At 42.8% G+C, this 20,805-nt stretch overlaps 1 protein-coding gene across 1 annotated transcript in view; it reads right to left on the bottom strand.

Moving 5' to 3' along the window:
• Nucleotides 1–20,805, bottom strand: part of KCNH1 (potassium voltage-gated channel subfamily H member 1) — a 329,239-nt gene that overhangs the window by 147,588 nt on the left and 160,846 nt on the right. The window contains exons 8-9 of the mRNA XM_065401041.1: nucleotides 6,322–6,521; nucleotides 468–720 (exon numbers count right to left, since the gene is read on the bottom strand). Coding sequence (XP_065257113.1) covers nucleotides 468–720; nucleotides 6,322–6,521 — 453 coding nt within the window. The remainder of the gene's footprint in view (nucleotides 1–467; nucleotides 721–6,321; nucleotides 6,522–20,805) is intronic.

The raw sequence follows: 20,805 nt of genomic DNA, 5'->3' as shown, positions 1-20,805 counted from the left end.
AACAGAACCTTTTTTTTTAAAACTGAATTTAAACAATTATAGGTACAATTTTCAAAAGCACTCAGCACTGACCTAACTCTGCTCACACTGAAGGCAGCGTTAAAACTCCCATTGCCTTCAATGGGAGCACAGTTAGGCCAGGGCTGAGCACTTTGGAAAACAGTCACAGGTGAGGTGCATGCACCTTTACACAGACTCACATGAGGTAGAAAGGAGGCTCTTATGCTTCTGTACCAGGTTTCTATGTGACCTTGAACAAGTCACAATCTCTTCTTTGCCTCCGTTTCTTCATCTGTTAAAGGGGGGTGATAATACACAGATACCTCACTAGGGCATTGTGAGGCTAAATTAATTAATGGTTTGAAAGCATGGTGAAACTCTTTAATGGAAAGTGCTACAGAATGCAGAAGATTAGCATTATATTAGGTAGGGGCACACGCGCATGCACTATAAACGATGAGACGTACCCAAAATAGCAACAACTTCATCGTCCTGAATTACTTCCAAAGACCCTGAAACCACAAAGCAAAGGCTGTCCACACTCTCGCCAGCATGGTAGATCAGATCCCCGGGGGCACAGTGTACAGTCTGAAATTCCATGGCCAGGGCTCGAAGGCACCCATCGCTAGCCAGTCTGAATGCTGGGTGCTCCTTGAAAACTTTGCGGTTCAGATGCACACAGATGTCTGCTCGCATATCCTTAGGGCAGATCTGTAAAACCTAAAAGGAGATTAGATCATCAGTTTCTGTGCAAGAGTCCTAGAGCATTCTATCGGCTGGTTGCCTTCATTGTGTCATCCCATTTTTTTTTAACCTATAGCAGAGTTTAAGAACTACAGCATTCTTCTCAGACATTTCCACCCTCAGTTAAAAGAAAAAGCTCCATAACATTAACTTAGTCTACTTTACAATACCAGAAGGAAAATAATGTTTTATCTCAGCTACATGCTCTGCTGGATATTGAATTACTAGAATAAATGCTGCAGGTTTTTAAAACAGTAAAATTAACAGCACAGCAATGCACAAAGCTTGTGTAGAAAAGACTGCTAATGCCATGGGCTTGTATTTGATGGATATTTCATTCTTAATAGGAAAATTCCATGAAAAATCTGCACAAACTGTGCATATGCATTACCTACTTGGAGTGTGCATGATAAGGGGAGTCATAGATTCCTTTAAGCTAAATAATCAGAAAATGTATTAACCTATCGTGGCTAACTACAGAAGTATAAACACCTCACCCGCTGGCAAGAATGAACAGAGTCCTTTGTGTGTGAGAAGTTGTCTTACGCCCAGTTTTCCATAGTGGGGAATCTTTAACCTTCCAGGGACAACATTTCTTCTAGTGCACCATCCTAATGGGTTTCTGTTTATCAAGGCTTTTTTATTAACATACTTCTATCTTTATGTGTATATTTGTGCCACTGCATCAGTGATCCTGTTGTGTCCAGTGTCACATCTACCTTGGGAGATTGTTGATATGCTACAGACACGAGTGAAGTGGGGACAGTGGATTTGCCAGTGTACATACAAATTTAAAATTACTAGTGAAAACTCTGGAATTGTACAACATGAATAGGAATTTGGGATCACAAGCTTTCCTGCAGGATTAATCTCTGATGGACTGGACATCAACACTCATTATTTGAGAGAAATACGTCTAATAGAGCAGATGGTGTTTGCCTCATTTTTCTCAAAAGTAACTACTTCATCCAATTAAGGAACAACCTTCATGAGCTCCAAAGTTACTCCCATGCATCCATCCTTGATGGAAGGAGGGTGGTGGTTTCAGTGCAAAAGCTCATAGGTATTAGGGGCAAGGGTAAAACAGTTAGACTTATCAGAGACCAGAGACTATAATAAGGGACCACCATGGTACAAAACTAGAGTTCCCAAGGCCCATATTTTCAAAGATAGACACCTATATGGCATGTTAACTATGTGCATGCAGCCCTGCACACAGCTTCTTATTTGTGTATGCAAATATGCCTCCAGGGTCAAATCTTCTATCACTGGCCAAAGCCTAGGTACCAGGCTTTGCTCATGAGTCCTCTACAGCAGTGGTCTCCAAAGTGGGGTGCGCACACCCCAGGGGGTGCACAAGAGGATCCTTGTGGGTGCGTGGCAGGAGGAGCACTTTTTTTTTTTTTTTGCTTCAGCAGTTCGGGCGGGAGTCCGAGTGGCTTTTTTTTTTTTTTGCGCTTTGGCAAAAATGGTAGAGCCGGCGCGGCAGGGGGTGCGTGCTCAAAATTTTTTTACTGATAGGGGTGTGCGATCAAAAAAGTTTGGAGACCTCTGCTCTGCAGAGCTGGAGGGATGGAATTCTACAACCAAGAGCGCAGTGTGCCAGAAGAAAACTAATCGACAGCCACTGTAAGAGTCTCCTTAACTACCATGGCTCCCTAGTCTGGAGGCAAGCGGATCTGTTGCAGATCCGCTAAAGGTTTAAGTTTCCTAGTCCCACCCCCAAGGAGCCATGCTACTATAGGAGGCGGTAGTTCTGCAACTTTTCAGGCTCTACATTCCCACATTAGGAGTGAGGGAACATCATTTGGCTTGGACACACACAAATGAGGTAGTTAGCTGTACAGTTACCCAATTTACACTTGGAATGTTTATGTTCACACATACGTACCATATTTGCAGAAACTTGCCATTCAGAGATTAGCCTAGGAAGTGTGTGTGTGCGCACACACTTCACAATTATCTTATTGTCACATACATATTTTCAGGTGCTGTTATAAGTGGGGCAATTACAGGAAAACCTCTGATTTTGCTAACGACGACTTTATGAAGGCATACAATATAAACCAGCATTACTGATGGTGGTGAGCTGACCAAGTGGTTTGAAGCGAAAACTGGAGTCCAACAGGTATGTATATTCAGTCCCATACTTTTTGCTCTATCCTTAGAAAATTTCTTGTCCAGTTCCCTGAATAACATTGGTGGAGGCCACAGGATATCAGGACAAATGTGAATCACCTTGACTTTGCAAACAATATCATAATGGTAAGGCCTACGGAGGAATATAACCAAGAAGCCGCAACTAACCTATACACAACAGCCACAGAATGGAGATTAAAATCGAACAAAAGACCAAACTAATTGAAACATGAAAAATCAAGAAACAGCCTAAACTCATCATTAACAGTGTCAACATTGAACAAGTAGAGAGTTTCTGCTCCTTAGATTCCATCATAAGGTATGACAACCACTATGAAGACAACATTGACAAGTGGATAGCTACTGCCGGGAGAATGTTCACTTGCCTGAATATAAATGTTTGGAACCTTAACTCACCATGTCCATGATAGCTAAAACTAGTTTATATACAGTGCTCATTGTACCCATATTACTTCATGGTTATGAAACATAGGTACAGGGGGGAGGGATAGCTCAGTGGTTTGAGCATTGGCCTGCTAAACCCAGGGTTGTGAGTTCAATCCTTGAGGGGGCCACTTGGGGATCTGGGGCAAAATCAGTACTTGGTCCTGCTAGTGAAGGCAGGGGGCTGGACTCGATGACCTTTCAAGGTCCCTTCCAGTTCTAGGAGATGGGATATCTCCATTAATTTACTGATAAAGCATCTGGAGCAAGAGCTGCAAATATCTGAAATGAGTTGCTTGCACCATATCCAGGTATGACAAGGTTAGACAGGCTAAAGAAATGATGACATCCATAGAAGACTAAAAGTACAGTGAGTGACTACAATCATCAAAAAGGTGCCAACTACAGTGGTTTGGCAATGTTGCTAAAATGACCCCATACTGCCTGCATAAAATTGTTCTGTATGGAAATAATGCATGGAGAGAGAGGCAGCAGACATCCACTGAGATAGTGGTATAACATGGTATATGAAGCCATCCAGGAAACTCTCCTACAGGGTCCAATGACAGCTCAAAACAGAAGTGGATGGAATCCTCTCATAACTTTGGCCCTACCCAACCTTGGTGTTGGAAGGAGGAGACAATGATTTTATGAAACTCTCATCCAAAATGCTTCTGGCTCCCCCTATCGAATAGGAGATTATTGTATTTCTCACTCCCATTTTAGAGAAGTTTGGGGGATTGCCTTCAGATTTTCAAATATGTTAAACCCACTATAGGTAACTCTTGATGTCTATGAGAGTTCCTAGGACTGTAGTAGCCTTTCATCAGTATGAATATCGCAAAGAAGCCAAATGTGGATCATCATGGATTAGTTAGTGTTTGCCACTGGTTCCTGGTTAAACTTGATTAGAATGACATTTGCAAAACCTGAAGGCTTGCCTTTGCTTTTAGTTGGTTATTCATCCCCAGACTTATGCACAATCAGCACCAGTTCAAGCACCATATTACAAAGATTGATTCTGAGGATAAGTTCACCTTTAAGTATTTGTTTTACCTGTAGCGGGTTGCATTATATTACACACTAACAATGGCAGCTGTGCAGGCATGTGGAAGTGATACCATGTTTTATTCATTATGCAGCATTCTGGAAGTTGTGGATGAATGCAAAAATCAATGGAGCTCAGACTTGAGAATTTATGGACTGGTACAACCATTAGTCAGTGGTATATTTGTTAGTCCTTGTTATAAATGTTGAGGCTGATTTTTTTTTGTTTTATAGCCATAAATATTGGCGCTTATGCTTCCAAAGTGTCAGTTACTGAAAGCTACATCATATGCTCTTTGAGATTCTGATAATTGGAGACTTTTCATATTAAAATAATTCTAGACGGTGAAATGAGTCAGATGTGATTTAATTTGAGTCTTGCTATCTCCAAAGGCATTCCCAGCAGTACGTATCTAGTATTTCCGTTTTAAGCAAGGGAAGCCAGGGATGAATCGCAAATATTTTTACATGCAGAATTACTTTTTGTTGATGGAGCATCCCACTGTACTGTGTGCCCTGGGTGTCCCCAGACCATCCTTCCCAGGTTATATTCCTCCATAGGTATATTCCCAGGTGGCTTTACATCCTTCCCTGAAGGCCACAAAAAGCAGTATTTGTGAGGATATGATCAGTGCCGCTGCTGATCAGTAACATTCAGCACTGCAATATCATTCCTCCTGGAGAACTGCTGTTCTGGACAATACCCCCTCGAGTTGCACTCTGGGATCCAGATGGCAGAAAGCAATGCTAAAGAGCCCCATCCGGAAGTCAAACAGTCCCGTCTTCCTATGGGACTCCAGGCAACCATCTCCAGGCTGCATCTGCTCAGCCCATCTCTAACAACGTTTTAAGTGCTAGAGAGCAATGAGTTTGTTTGTTTTTAAGTCGCATCATCCACCATTTTGAACAATAAATTAAACAACCAACCAGAAGGCTGGTGATTGGAACGTTGTTGTAATTTCCTGAATTAATAGCCCTGGAACACACACCAGGCTCATTTCTCTGCTAACAAAAGGAAAACAATATCCATCTCTAGAAAAGTAGGCACCTAATATGAAGGGACGAAAGAGAAATGTTTTTGTTTTGGTGAAGGTGTATGTTATCTCAATACACACAAAGGGAGTTGTGCCTGTAAATCCAATGAATTAAAATGAGAATATTCCCCTACTAAAAGGAAGAACCCAAACTATCTTATTACAAGAATAGCTAACCTATATTAATAACCTATACCCTGAACGTCTACATGGTAATCTATACCCCTATTAATATGTGACAGGAGCAGACTCTGCACAGAACCACAGTTGCAACATGTGCCTCTCTCTGAGGTCAGGCAGCTCATCCGAGCAGCATGATCTTGTTTCCTCCCAACCTCCTTTTGGGTGGCATGCATCCCTTAGGGCCCAGGATATGACCAACCCCTACACCCTCTGATTACAGAAACTGCAATTGTGCCTGGCCCCTGGCACGGAGGGTGGAAAGGAAGGCAAGGCTGCCTGTGCCCTGTCCCCCTGGATACTCAGACTTGATCAGCGCACAGTCTAGCCCAGGGGTTCTCAAACTGGGGGTCGGGACCCCCTCAGGGGGTCACAAGGTTATTACATGGGGGGGGGGTCACGAGCTGTCAGCCCCCACCCCAGACCCCGCTTTGCCTCCAGCATTTATAATGGTGTTAAATATATAAAAAAGTGTTTTTAATTTATAAGGGGGATCGCACTAAGAGGCTTGCTATGTGAAAGGGGTCACCAGTACAAACGTTTGAGAACCACTGCTCTAGCCCTACGAGAATATAAAACCTATTACCATCAATGCAAATTTTGTTTGTTCGATGTAATCTTGGCATCTCAATAATTCAACAGCTAAAAATATCAACATTGGGGATTAAATGGTTTGCAAGCTTGGAAGAGCTTTCAGTAAGTGATATGTTTCCTTCAGGTTGCATTCTCTCACCTTTTCAGTATCTATCCCCCTGGACATTGACCAAGTGGAAACGATATAGTCCATCACACGTTCACTCAGACCTTTGGGCACTTGGTAGAGTTTAAGGAAGTCCCGGACGCTGTTCAGCATTTCATGGTACCGGTTTGTGTTGGCATACATTTGCTGAAAGATGGTTGTCACGTTACCAAAAATGGTTGCATACAGAAGTGCTGTAAACAAAAGAAAAAAAGTAAGGTAGGTATTTTCCTAAAGTCTAAAAGAGCAGCAGACTGGAGAACTACGTAATAATATGTTGTGTTGGTTTGTCTGCCCTCTCACAATGTCTGTGTGTCCATATATCCAAGGGCAACAGTAATGTCAGGTCCACAGAAGTGTATGTGATCACTTCACCCAAGTTAGGCTGGTAAAATCTTATAACACACAAATACAAACATTTCTGGGTCACTTGTAGCACTACAAATTCAGGATGGCTGTATAATTTATGATGGTGAGTATTGGGAAGTGAAAGGGAATTACCAAAACATATTCTATACATTTGTCTTTGTCCATCAAACAATTTAGTAGCATCAAAAACCATATAAAAACAAAATGTAAGATAAAAGAATGTTAAGACAAATAGTTTGACAGTAAATAGTTTAAAATTTCATCTATGGTCTATTGCTCCTGTGTTAAAATGCCATCAGTGACAGATTTCCCAGCTTTAAATGCATTACTACAGTAGTCAGTCGAGCCATCATTAGCCACCTCAGCGTGACAACAACAATGCATCAAAGCACAAGAGAGAAGACTTCAGGAGGGGGAGGGATAGCTCAGTGGTTTAAGCATTGGCCTGCTAAACCCAGGGTTAGAGTTCAATCCTTGAGAGGGCCATTTAGGGATCTGGGGCAAAAATCTGTCTGGGGATTGGTCCTGCTTTGAGCAGGGGGTTGGACTAGATGACCTCCTGAGGTCCCTTCCAACCCTGACATTCTATGATCTCCTTAGGCCATTGAGACCAGATGAATAGGTTCAATCTGGATTTAGTCCAATGCAGGGACTTCTCAGGAGGACATGCCCATGCGTCGAACTGCCTCCTTGAGGATGCATAACCATTTTCAGAACTCATAAATCCTTTCTGCTTGAACCAGCTTGCCCATTAGCTTGCCCATTTTCCACCTACCCTTCTGCACAGATGGATAGGGGGCTGGCGCTAGGGGAATGTAACTGGACCACTCTCCCTACTTCAGTCATCACTGTATACAGTGTCCAGGGGCACTTTTGATAAGTATCGGAGTTCAATAAATTATTTATGTATTAATGGGCCAAATCCTGAGGACCTTACTCAGTTTCAACTCAATCACACCTCTCCTGGGACCCATAGTGCCTTAGTATAAGCACTGCTTAAAAGCTGAGAAAGGTCTTCAGGATTTGGCCCAACATAATATTACATAACCCTATTAAAATACATATATTTGCTAACTTAATCACATAGAGCAAGTGTAGCAGAATACCATAAAGAAAAGAAAAACAGGAAGGCCAGCTTTTAAAATCAAATAACCAAGAGCTGGTTGGACCTTGGACCAACCGGTTGGACCTTGGACCAACCCCTTGGACCACTTCCTCATCAGTTTTTATTTAGTCCTTATGCTGACAAACCCTTCCATTAAAGTCAAGGGGTGACTTGATCACACTAAGTACCTACAAAACTTTGATAATAGGTTCTTCAGTCTAGCAGACAAAGGTATAGCACAATCCAATGGCTGGAAGTTGAAGCTAGACAAATTTAGACAAATAAAGACAAAATGCTTAACAGTGCGGATAATTAATAGAGCGGTGCAAAAAAAATTCAATGAGCAATTTATTTGCTGAAAAATGCAGTTTCTGGTCACAAAATTCAGGTTGAATTCGGCAAATAATTTTGGCAGAAAAAATGAGGGAGTTTTTCTTTTCAAAAAAGTCAAAATGGTTTGTTGCAACATTTTCTAAGAGAAATGTTTCAACTTTGTTTCAAAACATTTAATTTAGAAATTTAGATAGATTTAACACAAAGGGTAAAAATTACCCCAAATATAAAAACATGTTTCGGATCAGATTGAATAAAATTTTGGACTTGCGGGGGGTGGCAGGGTAGTTCATTTCAGCAAGAAAAAAAATTGTTTTTTGGGTCAACCAGAAACAAAACAATTTTTGGTCCAAACTGAAAAATCAATTTTTTTGTCCCGCTCTAGTTACAAGCTATTGGAACAACTTACCAAGGACTCTGGTGGATTCTTCATCACTGGCAATTTTAAAATCAAGATCAGATGTTTTTCTGAAAGATCTGCTCTAGTTCAAACAGAAATTCAGGGAAGTCTATGGCCTGTGATATTCAGGAGGTAAGACTAAAGGATTACAGCAATCCCTTCAGCCTTATAACCTATGAACCATTGGGAGTTCTGCCTGAATTTGCATTGAATGAACACTGAAGGAGGACTTAGGGCATTTGGCCTCTTGTTAGTAGTATTTTCCCCTCATTCTTTTCACATTTCCTAAAGGAGGAAAGTTAACAACTTTCTGGTCAATCTTTGCCCCCATCAGAATGAGGTTTTGCCATCAATGAAATTAATAGTAGGTAACAAATCCAATTTCCCCCCCGGATATGCTACATGTTGGGTTTTACACCTACGATAATTACTTTATATTGTATTACACTACATTATGTTGTAAAATCATAAGGCACAACACAACTAGGGGAAGCAAACAAAATATATCATTTTAAATAGGATAGCTAATCAATATCCAATTGCATTGTTTCATGCACTATAACCAGTTGTTGTTGAGAGCCAACACCTATCACTTGATTTCTCTGCTGGTGGTAGAAATACATAAATATTTGAACGCCAATGCAAACAGCAGAAGGTATCCCACAAAATATGGCAAATAGGACTACTGGGTTGTTGTTTTTTAAGGTAGAGTTATGCTTTCAAGGGCAATCTTTATAAATTTTAAAGATATGACTAAATTAAAAATAGCATTAAGCAAATGGCTATGACACCAGAGGTATGATTATGTCTGACCTAGCATGCACTTAATGCTGAAAGGAAGAGAAAAGGTGGCTCTGGGTCCTATTTACCTTTAGTGTGGCAAAGCAAAGCCCTACCCAAGCTGACTTAGGTACAGAATGGACCTAGAAAAAAAAAACAAGTCCTTGCAGTGATAGGCCCAAATCAAAAACAGATCTAACTCCAGATCTGAATCCAAACTTTATATCTATATAAAAAGGAGCCCAGCCAAAATCATGGATTCAAAACCCCTGAAATGTGAGTGTTTAAAGTGCAGATTCACACTTCCCCAATAAGCCCATTAAAGAGAGAGATTCAACCCTCAAATTTGGCTATCAGCTCATGTCCAGATACAATGTTCTGGTCCATCTCAGCTTTCACAGACCCAGCCTTTGCACTACATCCAGGCAAATGGGCTTAGCACAAAGTGGCTGCATGGGAGTTGAAGTAGATGCTAATGCCTCTTCTAAAAGAGAAGGAAGATTCAAAGGCTCCATTCCTCCTCCTCCAGGTATGCCTCTACCCCTCCGCTCCCTCTGCATAGGGATACAGAAGACCCTGATTGGAGCTGTGCAGACCTTGGAGGTGCAGACCTCCTGCATGAGCTCTTCAAATCCTTCCCCACCCTTCTGCTGCTGCTGTTAAAGGCTCTTCACAGCTGTGAACAGTGGGCAGGATTTGCCCCTTCATGTACTTCTTAAATGGCTTTTCTTCCACCAATCAAAATCAAGATTTCAGCTTGTGCTGCTGCACAATATATTATGCAAACAGTCAAGAAGAATAATTTTTATATGGATTTTGCCTGGTGGTGTACAAATGATTTCCTATGTATTTGTAGCATTAAGGTTTGCATGAGCTAAACTGTACCTAAAAGCCTGCGGGATGCAAGTACCACATCTCGTGGAGAAAGAGGAAGAAATGCTTTTATCAATACATTTAATATAAAAGCAATTTAATCAGCAGATTTTCTATTTAAACACTATCACCTTTTTCCTACTAGATGCTCTTCTGCTACCTGCTAGGACGCTAAATATCAAGGCCTAGATTCAACTCTGACTTTTGCTGGCTTATCTGGCGTAATCCTGAACACAGGGCCCCCAGCAGTGGAAAGTCCACCTGGAAGGAATCTGTGACAGCCCAAGGAATCTATAAACCCTCTTCCACTGGGTAGCCTTCAGCTAGCCAACGCAATCCCCAAAATGGGCACCACTGAGTAGGGAGGGGGCATGGCAGTCAGCAAGGTTAGCTATGGATTCAGTACCTTCTGGACAGCTTTCATTGGCGGGCCTTTACTGGAGCGAGCAAACGGTCTATTGTCACCTATGGAGCAGTGACTCCAGCTGGCTCAGGGAGTAGGAATTCACAACCCCTCTGCCACAAGGGGTAAATTGAACCCGATGTCTCCGAGTTATTGTCCAAGAAAATCAAGCAATGTGAAGTCTGGTGAAAAACAACACCCAATACTTCATTTTCATTAGTACATGTGTGCAATTTAACAGCAATTTCAATTGCTAATTGCAGCCACTATGCTCCGATATTACAATTACCTTGCCAAGGGAAATTATTGCCGCATACATGAATTTCTTATTAAAAAACATTCCAAATCTTAATTTATCATTAGTTAACCATTTTATTAGGATTAAATGGACACAGGAAGGATGAGGATTATTTCAGTCTGTACGGGGAGATAACATTAGCATATTGCATATTGACCCGTAATGTTTCTGCAGAGGATAGCTAGTTGCATATCTTCACTTCTTTCTACAAGAATAATGAAATGAATCCATAATAAGATGTTCAAAGCCACAGAAGGAATTCAGAATCAAAATTCTTCGCTTTCAAAGAACTGGATGGCAAAACAAACTCCTGTTTTCAAACTGAACGTTACTGCTCAAACACTAAATTGCAGTCGGGTTTGCCAACCGTCCAGGATTGTCCCAGAGCCTCCAGCAATTACTCTTTGATTAAAGATTATGTCATGTGATGAAACCTCCAGGAATACGTCCAATCAAAATTGGCAACCCTAAATTGCAGGCTAAATGGTGGCATTAAGCCGCTGCCCTGTATTGGTGGTCCAGGGGAAGCTCTCTGGAGGCACTGAGCCTGATGTACTGTTGCTCTACAGCTGTTTGGTGCCAGCTCTGCATCACCTCCGCAATAGCCCAGTTTGGGGCTGAACGGAGGTGGGGCAGAGGAAGGAGGAGATGGATCTGAGCAAGAGGGGGTGTGGTCAGGGTGGATCAACAGCCCAGCAGTGGCCTATAAAGAGAAACCAGTTAGGACAGCCCCGAGGGGCTTCCCCAGCCTGCACCAAGGTCTGAACTAGTCCCCAACAGCCCTGAATGGGAGGCACAAGCTGCCTCCCCTCCATCCTCTCGCCTGCATCATCACAGGAGTGAATCTGGCCCACTGTGTCACAATAAGAGTTTTCTGTGCAGATCAATTACAGGATCACGGCCTTAGCAGCCATCTCCACATAGGAACGAAGGAGAAGCGTCTTACGTAGCATCAGCGACATCCACATTCCAGATGTAAGCAGGGTCTGAATGAGCTTTCCCCTGACAGCTAGTGATAAGCTGGGGGAAGACCATGTTTGCACAGACACACCTACCCAGCCCAGGTGCGCAGCTTTGTCAAAATGATCAATTTTGGCTGGTTATGGGTGGCAAATCACTCTAGGATTTGAGTGCGGGGGTAATGAAATGTTGTTATCCTTATTGTACAAGTAATGGGCAGCAGAACTAGCATGTGCCTAGCATGTCCTGGTTGAGGGGGGTCACACTAAACTGAACCTCACTCGCTAACCAGAGGGTAGGGGTGTCAAATCCCAGCGAAGATGAGTGAGTGGGGACAGGTGTTCCTACCTAATGGTGTAGACTCTGCCTAAAGAGTCCTAGACACCATTTGACCTGTTCCTCTCCAGTGTTTAATGACAGAGCTGATTAGACTCAATTGAGTCTCTTTGTTTCTGGTTGGGGATTCCTAGAGCTGACAACACTGCTGACCAGTTCTAGAAGATTAGCCTTCGACCTTGCGTGGGGACAGTGAAAGACAACACAGAGACTGCACTGGCCTGGAAGCTCCCCACTACCTGCTGAAATCACTAAGAGCTGGGTTAGGTGGCAGAACTTCAGAATGTGATTTCGTGGGACCAGCAAGCATTGGTGGCTGGTGGCAGCAGAGAGCCAGTTGCTGAGGCATTGCTCGACACCTCCCGCCCCTCCCACCCACCCCACCCCAGTGGGGGAGGTAACCCTGTGAACACACTTCTGAACTCTTGGTCTTCACTAACCAAGGACTGCTAACTGAGTGGGGCACAGCAGAGGGAGAGAGGAGTGATGCGTAAAAGGGACATTTGTTCGTTGGACACTGAAGCAAAGGACACTGCCCAAAGCACTGTGGGGTCAGGTTTGCTTATGGTCACATGCTTTTGAACATGGTTGAGGTGTTTCCCAAATTAATGCTTGGTTCCCATTCCCATTTAACAAAAGTTCTCTTTCATTATACGCAGACTCAGTGCTTGTGAGTGGGGAAGTGTTGCCTCTTAGAGGCGCCCAGGGGTGATTTTAGGTTTCCCCAGATTACTGAGGGCTCAAGACACTTCTGTTTTGTATTTTTAAGAGGAACCCTTAGATATTGAACTTGGCCACTGCTACTGCCGACTCCACCTGGTAGAAGGGTTACCTATACTATTCTTCTATATCTGCACCAACCAGACTGGATAGCAAACAAACCGAGTTCTCTCAGCAAATGTCATTTCACACACACAACTGTCAGACAGGACAGAACGGCTTTTTGTCTGCCAGTTACATTTTCTCTGACAAAAGTAAAACACATTGCCCCCAACAATGTGGCAACTTATTAACAATTCAGTCCGTGTCACCTCATTTAAACCAGTATTTTAATAACATCAAAGATAAAAGCACAGTAATTTCTACAGCCAATTACTCGCACACATGAGTCATGAAGGTCAGGCACAGGTTGCAGAGGTCACCTAATAATTTGCAATTTCTAATGATCTAACAAGTGTAAAAATAAATAACTCCACGAGAAATGTATGTATATGGATACCAAAGTGAGAGACCCCTCTCTAGGGTTTGATTTCAAAACTGTAAAAGACAGAAGTTTCTGTTTGAAGTAATTGCGAGCCTCTCAGTCTTCACAATTATAGATCTGAATGCTGTGCATGTTTCCCAAGATGAATCATCAGACTGATTATGATCATGCACTCATCCCAAGCTCTTGCGCATATACAGATTATATTCATACAAACTATACAGCAACAAATTATCCCAATGTCCAGTAGTGAAAACCCTCCCAACAACCTTGCAATTCTACATTGAACTGAACTTTCTACCTGTCTCAAGAAACCAGCAGTTTTCGAAGTGAGCTGGAGGATCTATCTACACAACAGTTCCACTTGATAAGTAACAAAGACTCATATTTATTGACTAGGTTGTTCTATGCTGGATACTTTTCAAAGAGTTTATACATTTAAGTTGTTTACTGGCTTGTAATGTATGTTTCATGAACAAGTTTTATCCTAGATTACTATAAATAATTTTAATTCAATAAATGGTTGAGTGCACGCTGAGACTGGAAGATTCATTACACTAATTCAGCAAAACATGACTTCTAACAGGACACTGAATGCAATGAAAAATTAGCTGGAAAAAAAAAGCAAGCATGCCTAAAGCAATTACAGTCTAACGATTATTCAGATAACGCATTTGTGATGTCACACAAAATTAACATCTTATCAGCTAAAGAGAAAGAAACTGAAATTAATGAATGTATGAATTGTAAGTGAACAGGCTGATTGTTTTTAACATATGATTAGGATAACATATGAGCTTGTAGTTAATCAAGATGATGATTACAGATTACCTATGGTTATTCCTACTGGGAGTTCCCAAATAAACCAGAAGTAGTTTGGAATCATTAAATGCATACTTGTGGTTAGCGTGTGATATTTGTGTGCATGTGTGAAAGGGAAAGGGTTGGCTACAAATTATGATCTGGGGAGGAATTTCAAACTGAGAGTTGACATTTCAGTAAGTAATTGTTTAAATTTCTAATTTTAGAATCACTTTTGGTTGAACTGTCACTGACAGCTCAATAACTTTTGAGCAATATAAGCTTGACTGAAAAATTAATAAGGACCTTTCTTAAAAATCCATAGTTCTAAATGGGTCCCGATTATCAGCTCCCCAGAATGGTTAGGTTTATGGCTTTGTGATAAAATTGATTTACTAAGATTTCATTTAATACTTTGTGGTAAGATTTCACACTAAAATATTTTTTTCTGAAAATATATCTTTAAATTCTGATTAATAAAACCTATAAATACATAATTCTCAGGTCTGTTCTTTAGCTAAGCAAACCAAAATTAAAACAATTTACGGAGAAACATGGCATGGTTGGTTAAATGGTTGATTAAACTTACTCAACCAACACATTTTTTCCATAATTACCCTAATATTTTCACTTGGTGAGAAAAGGAATGATATTAGCTATGATGTAATCAGTCTACCGTACATGAATTCCTGCATTCACATCTTGGAAAAATGCCTGTTTCCAAGGTTAAGGGAAACCACTACTGGGAACTGTGTAGAAGAGGGAATTCCAATCACTGGGAGGCGTCCCATCTTTCCTGTCTCTCCAGGCTCCCCCCCGCATACACTTGTGGGCTGTCCCACCTCACTCCACTGCCAGTTCACAATCTCAACCTCAGGCTGGAAACCCACCATGGAGAGATAAGTTGCAGCATTAGCTGGGGCGGGGAGGGTAGGGAGGAACTGTCCCATTGCCATTAATTGAGAGAGTTTGAAGCACAGGGTCAGCAGCAGCAGAAGTGGAAATCCAAGGTAGGCCCTTATGATTATGAGAAGCCTCTTTTATGGGGGAAGAGAAGCTGTGTTCCTCCATAGAGGGAGGGCAAGAGACTGGAGCAAAGTATGCTGCAGTCTGAGTTAAGGCCCCTATGAGTTCACTCATAGTTGTGTGTTCTACGGGTGAAGTGCCCTCTGCTGATAACTAATGGAACAGCAGAAGCACACTGCACTCCCTCACCAATGAAAACAGCTGCTTTGCAGGAGGATTGTCAGTAAAGTTTATGCACCTGGTAAAAATATAGCTGATAAAGTCTGGAAAAAACCCCAGAGCAACAGTAGTTGTTTTTTTCTCCCTTTTCCTGACTTCAAAGAAAGCAGCAATGCAATCTATTGAAAGCGTGGGTAGCATGAACAAGAATTCAAACAAGGGAACAGCTGCTCTGAGAAGCTACTTAAAAAAGAAGCAGGGGATAGAGAGGTTGAAACACCTGTGCACCTTAAAACGGGCTACCAGGAGTGCAGTTGGGTAGAAGCACAGGACTGAGACCCTCCCAGGCACAGATACCAATAACTCTTTCCTCACACACATTTCTGAAGACACAGAATCGGGGTGGCTGGTACTGCAGACAAGATGGCACTTTGCCAAATAACTATCTTTCACCAAAAAAAACCTGAAACCATTTAAAATTCTGCTAGTTTCAGGTTTAATATGGAAAAAAGTCAGATGAGTTTTGGGAAAAACATTTTGGAACCTGAAGCCTTTCAACAATATTGAATTTTGATGTCTCTACCTAAGCAAGAAACTTGGCTTCAAAAAACTTGTGATTTTGTTTTTAACAACTTTGACTGGCTCAGAAGACCAACTGCTACAACACTTGTGCAGTGCACAGAGCTCAACTAAAATCTCTAGTTTGGTCTTGCTTCCACTCACTGGGTTCAAATGAGCAAGAAAAAGAGAGACAAATCAGAGTGTAGGAACCCACGCAAACTCAAAATGAACAAAAGTCCCGATTAAAACCAATGTGAATCAAAGTCAAGAGACACAGATCTAATACTAGTCTGCCACCTTTCTCCAGACATGGCACTGGTGATTCAGTAAGTGGCACTCTTTCCTCTGAGCCAGTACTGAGCCAATGCCCAAGGCCTTGCAGTGCATTGTGTTCTTGAAGCGCCTGCATTTTGGATGGGAGCTAAAACCAAGATCTTTACTTATCTATCATAGATAGATCATTAAGGATCCCAGGGCATTTTGTACAAGAGGGGAGGCAGCCCTTCACTTCAGTGCCATGGGCCAGTTCTAACCGGGTACTGCAGAACCTCACTAATTTACAATAATCACTAGAAGAAACAGGGCAAAGGACTGGAGGTTTTGCATTAGCAAGGTACAGGCAATTAAAATAGCCTCACAAAATATACCATGTTTATTATATGTTTTGACAGCTATAGTTTAGCATTAATCATTTTTATGCTGAAAGGTGCTAATGGTTGCCAGCAGGTGGGTCTTAGATCCAAAGACGATCATAGACCAAGCACGCTCTCTCTCTCTCAAGTTCAAAGGAAGAAGCAATCATTCCCCTTTATGTAGTAAAAACAGCTAGGGTCTGTGGGGACCACCCAAGGCAAAAAACCACATGGTAGAAGTATATTTGGGCCGAATTTTGATACCTGATCTGAACCCAACTAGATCACAGCCAATCTGAACCTGACCCGAGCCTGTCCATTTGTTTTCATACCTGACCCAACCCTAACACTTGTAATCTGGTGGGTCCTGTCAGGTTTGGGTCAGGCCCGAAGCCTGCACCTCACACTGCTGCCCCACCCCAGGCCTCGGCTCCTGACCCCTGCTGGACTCTGGGTGTCCTGCATTCCCTGCCCCATCTCCAGCCCTGTGCTCCACACACCCCGCGGGAGCTCCACCAATGGTACTACTGGGCACAGACGCCATGCGACACATCACACTCAGCCAGGGCTCCTTCTTACAGGGCTGGGACGGTCACTCCCACACGTTCCCCTCCAGGGAGCTCAGCCACGAGACAGCGGCTCTGGACAGCCCCAGCACCTCTGCCCACCCGACGTCATGCAGACAATCAGGGGGTGGGGAGGGATTGAGCCTTCCCCCAGCCCACACCCCAGGATGGCCATCCAGCATTGTCCCATACCTGACATGCTGCGGTGCCGGTGTCCCACCTCCACCCTCAGGGTAGCGCAGCGCAGGCTCCCAGCCACGACCTGTGCCACAGCATCCACACTACCATTTCGGGCATTAGCTTGAGCGAAGCAAACACTTGTCTGTCTGCCCAGGCTGGGAAGCACAGTCCCAGCTGTAGTACGGACATATCGCTAAGGACCTCGGGTAGGTGCTCTGGTTGCTAGCCCATGCCACCACCTCTACACTGCTATTGTTACCCATGCTGGATAAATTAAAGCTAACATGGGTATGCAGGGTAGACATACCCATGGGGGCTAGGAGATGGGTTGTAGACTCTTTGTGTGTGTTGGAGGCAGAGAGCCCTAGGAAGCAGTTGTGAGCATGATCCTGAAAAGGAAACAGAGGATTTGGGGCACAGAACTCATTGGCATGACAGATTTGGGGATTTCTGAGCATGGAAACTGCCTGCTGTTAGTTTCTTCTGTGTTCAGTGAAATAGGATTGTGTGTCTATTTTTTGTAAATACACAAGATTACACCAAGAACACACCTGACTCATATCACTGATTTTTCAACCCTACAAGGCCCAGAACACTGGCTAACCACTCAGGCCAAAAGGACAACATTATTTTACAGCATCCAAAAGTAGACTAGGTGCCTCACAGAACAAGTAAAGACAACAGGGTTCATGTCTCAGCATCCCTAAGGCCTCAATCCTGCAAAAACATGTGCATGTGCTTAACTGTATGCACTTGGAATAACCCAAAGGACTTCCACAGGACTGCTCACAGTGCATACAATTAAGCACCTGCACAAGTCTTAGGCTAGGTCTACACTACCCGCCTGAATCGGCGGGTAGAAATCGACCTCTCGGGGATCGAATTATCGCGTCTCGTTGGGACGCGACAATCGATCCCCGAATCGACGCTCTTACTCCACCAGCGGAGGTGGGAGTAAGCGCCGTCGATGGGAAGCTGCGGAGGTCGATTTTGCCACCGTCCTTACAGCGGGGTAAGTCGGCTGCGATGTCGAATTCAGCTACGCTATTCGCGTAGCTGAATTTGCGTATCTTAAATCGACCGACCCCCCCCCCCCCCCCCGTGGTGAATACGGAGGATCAGGGCCTAAAGGCATCAGTCTTGCAATGAGCTCCATGTGTGCCCAACACAGAACTCACTGCAAGATCTGGCTTTATTTCAGTCATGATGCAGTGAAGCAAAAAAGTAGGGAGATACACTACCTCCCTGACGCAAGAGGTACCGTTAGCAAGCTGAAACTGTACTCACCAAAGGCTTGTGTGCAGTACAATTAAGTATGAAAACACGTCACATTAGTCAATGCTCTGTAGCATATTATGTAAAACAGACTTCTATGCATCTCTCTAGAGACAAGGATTTCCATTTGTGTACTGGTAAAGTGTGGATATGTGAAGTCTTTCTGTAATTAGACTACCTAAAAGATCATCCTCAGACAGCCTAATCCCTGCAACATATGCATGGTGTGGGGAGAGAAAGGGGGACTTTTGCAGGGCCCAGAAAAAAGAGGTGATACCACAGAGGTAGCACTGCCCCACACTCTATCCAGGTCCCCTCTGCCAGTGAGGCTGGAACTAGGGGTGCTCCTGCACCCCCTGGCTTGAAGCAGTAATAACAAATACAAAATACATGGTTTCCACCTCAGCACCCCCATTATAAAAATTGTTCCAGCACCCCTGCCCACGCTGGTGCAAACAGAGGGAATGATCTGACCTATGACCTTGGACATTTTCATTTGTGCATCCTGGTAGGAGAAAGGCAAAAAAAATCAACAACTACACATCCCAAGAAGAACAAGTAGCATTTACAGAGTATCCTTCGGAGAACGCTGGGGTGCTTTCTGCAATAGAGTGTCTCCAAGATATTACTCTAGGCACACTTACAAGGAGCAGAAGCAAACCTATGTCTCTTCCAATTAATTCTAAACCCTGTGACAGACAAAGTGCATTTGAATGTCGACAGGAAATAGATTCCCCAACCAAGGAGTGCAGCTGCAAGAGTTGTGTGTTCCCACCTTAAAGACTGTAAATTAGGGCACACAAGATAATCAGCCAATTTGCACCTCCATGGAATAAACTATACTCATACAGTATGAGAGTGAGACCAATGAAAAGTGCATCTTGTACTGAAGCACATATAAGTGTCATAACCTTTAAAACAAGAGAAAACTCAGCTACCATCTCTCTCTTCCTTGCCATCAGTCATGCCACTTACCCTCTCTCCCTTCCCTTTCTGTCTCCTGAATGAGCACCCTCCCTCACTTCCCAAGCTCCCACTTCTCCATTCTGAATCCTCCAGGCACCAAAAGATGGCCACACTCTTCCATGCTGTAGATCCTTCTCCTCTTACTGCTTGTACATCAGGAAGTCTTTGCTCTGTCCCTGCAGGTGCTGCATCTCTAGGCTTTCCCTATCAATGGGAAGGAGCAAGGTAGGGCACAGCAGGAGAAGGAGACTTCCCAATAGACAGGTGTGGGTCTTTTGGATAAAATGCAAGAGAGAGGTCCTAATCACTCATGGTCATTAGAAACTCCTTGATACTTTTCATAAGGGCAGAGCTGTTAATCTTTCTGGCGAGGCCAAATTCCAGCTCAGATGAAAAGTTAGTTGGCTTTATTAGCTAATCAGATTGCCCCTTTATTCAATGCCATAAGACCTGAACAAATATTTGGCATCAAAAGCTTTCTGAAACAATATCTGAGAACGTTGGCATTCCAAGGACAATAGGGCAGGTTCACTGCTGGAATAGTTTTACTGACAACAGGGATGAATTTAGCTCAATGTATTCACTAGCAGATTTAATCATGGGGAGAATTATTAAAGTGGTAGAAGATCTGATTAAGTCCCCTGCAATTTAGAAAGAAGGGGCACTATTGTACTGTTTTGTAGAATTTTATGGACAATCAAAATGAAATTGTCTTGAAAATTAAAGTGGATTTCCATTTCATTTCCCAGTGCTAATGAACAGATCACCATTTAAATGATGACTGAGTCATTTAAGGGCATCATTTTTCTTTTACAGAATAATGCATGGGCCATTTTCAATTACCTGACCTAAATTAAATCTCCAGATACTAATGCTAGGTTTTGCTGATTTGTGCCAAATACTAACGCTTTTGTTCTGAAGTCTGCTATATCCACCAAGTTTGACTGAAATAGAGGGACATCACCAAATCAAACTTCTGTCTGAACAGTTCGTTTTTTTAGCCTATATTGTTACAAGTCACACCTCTAACAACAACAAATATTAAAGAAAACAAACATTCTTTGTTTGCAGTTTGCTTTTTGAATTTGACAATACTCTGCGTATAATCAGTTTTGCGGTTTCGTCTACATAGTCAATTTCCCCTGTGGTTTATGTGAGTTTTTCCACAAAAGCAAGAGGAGAGAGAAAAACATTTTTTAAAAATAGGAATGCGTGATTGTAAAACAGAAAAATTGGCAGAAGGATTCAGGG

This window comes from Emys orbicularis, chromosome 3 (assembly GCF_028017835.1).
Source record: "Emys orbicularis isolate rEmyOrb1 chromosome 3, rEmyOrb1.hap1, whole genome shotgun sequence".
NCBI lineage: Eukaryota > Metazoa > Chordata > Testudines > Emydidae > Emys > Emys orbicularis.
This window is presented reverse-complemented; position numbering and strand designations above follow the sequence as displayed.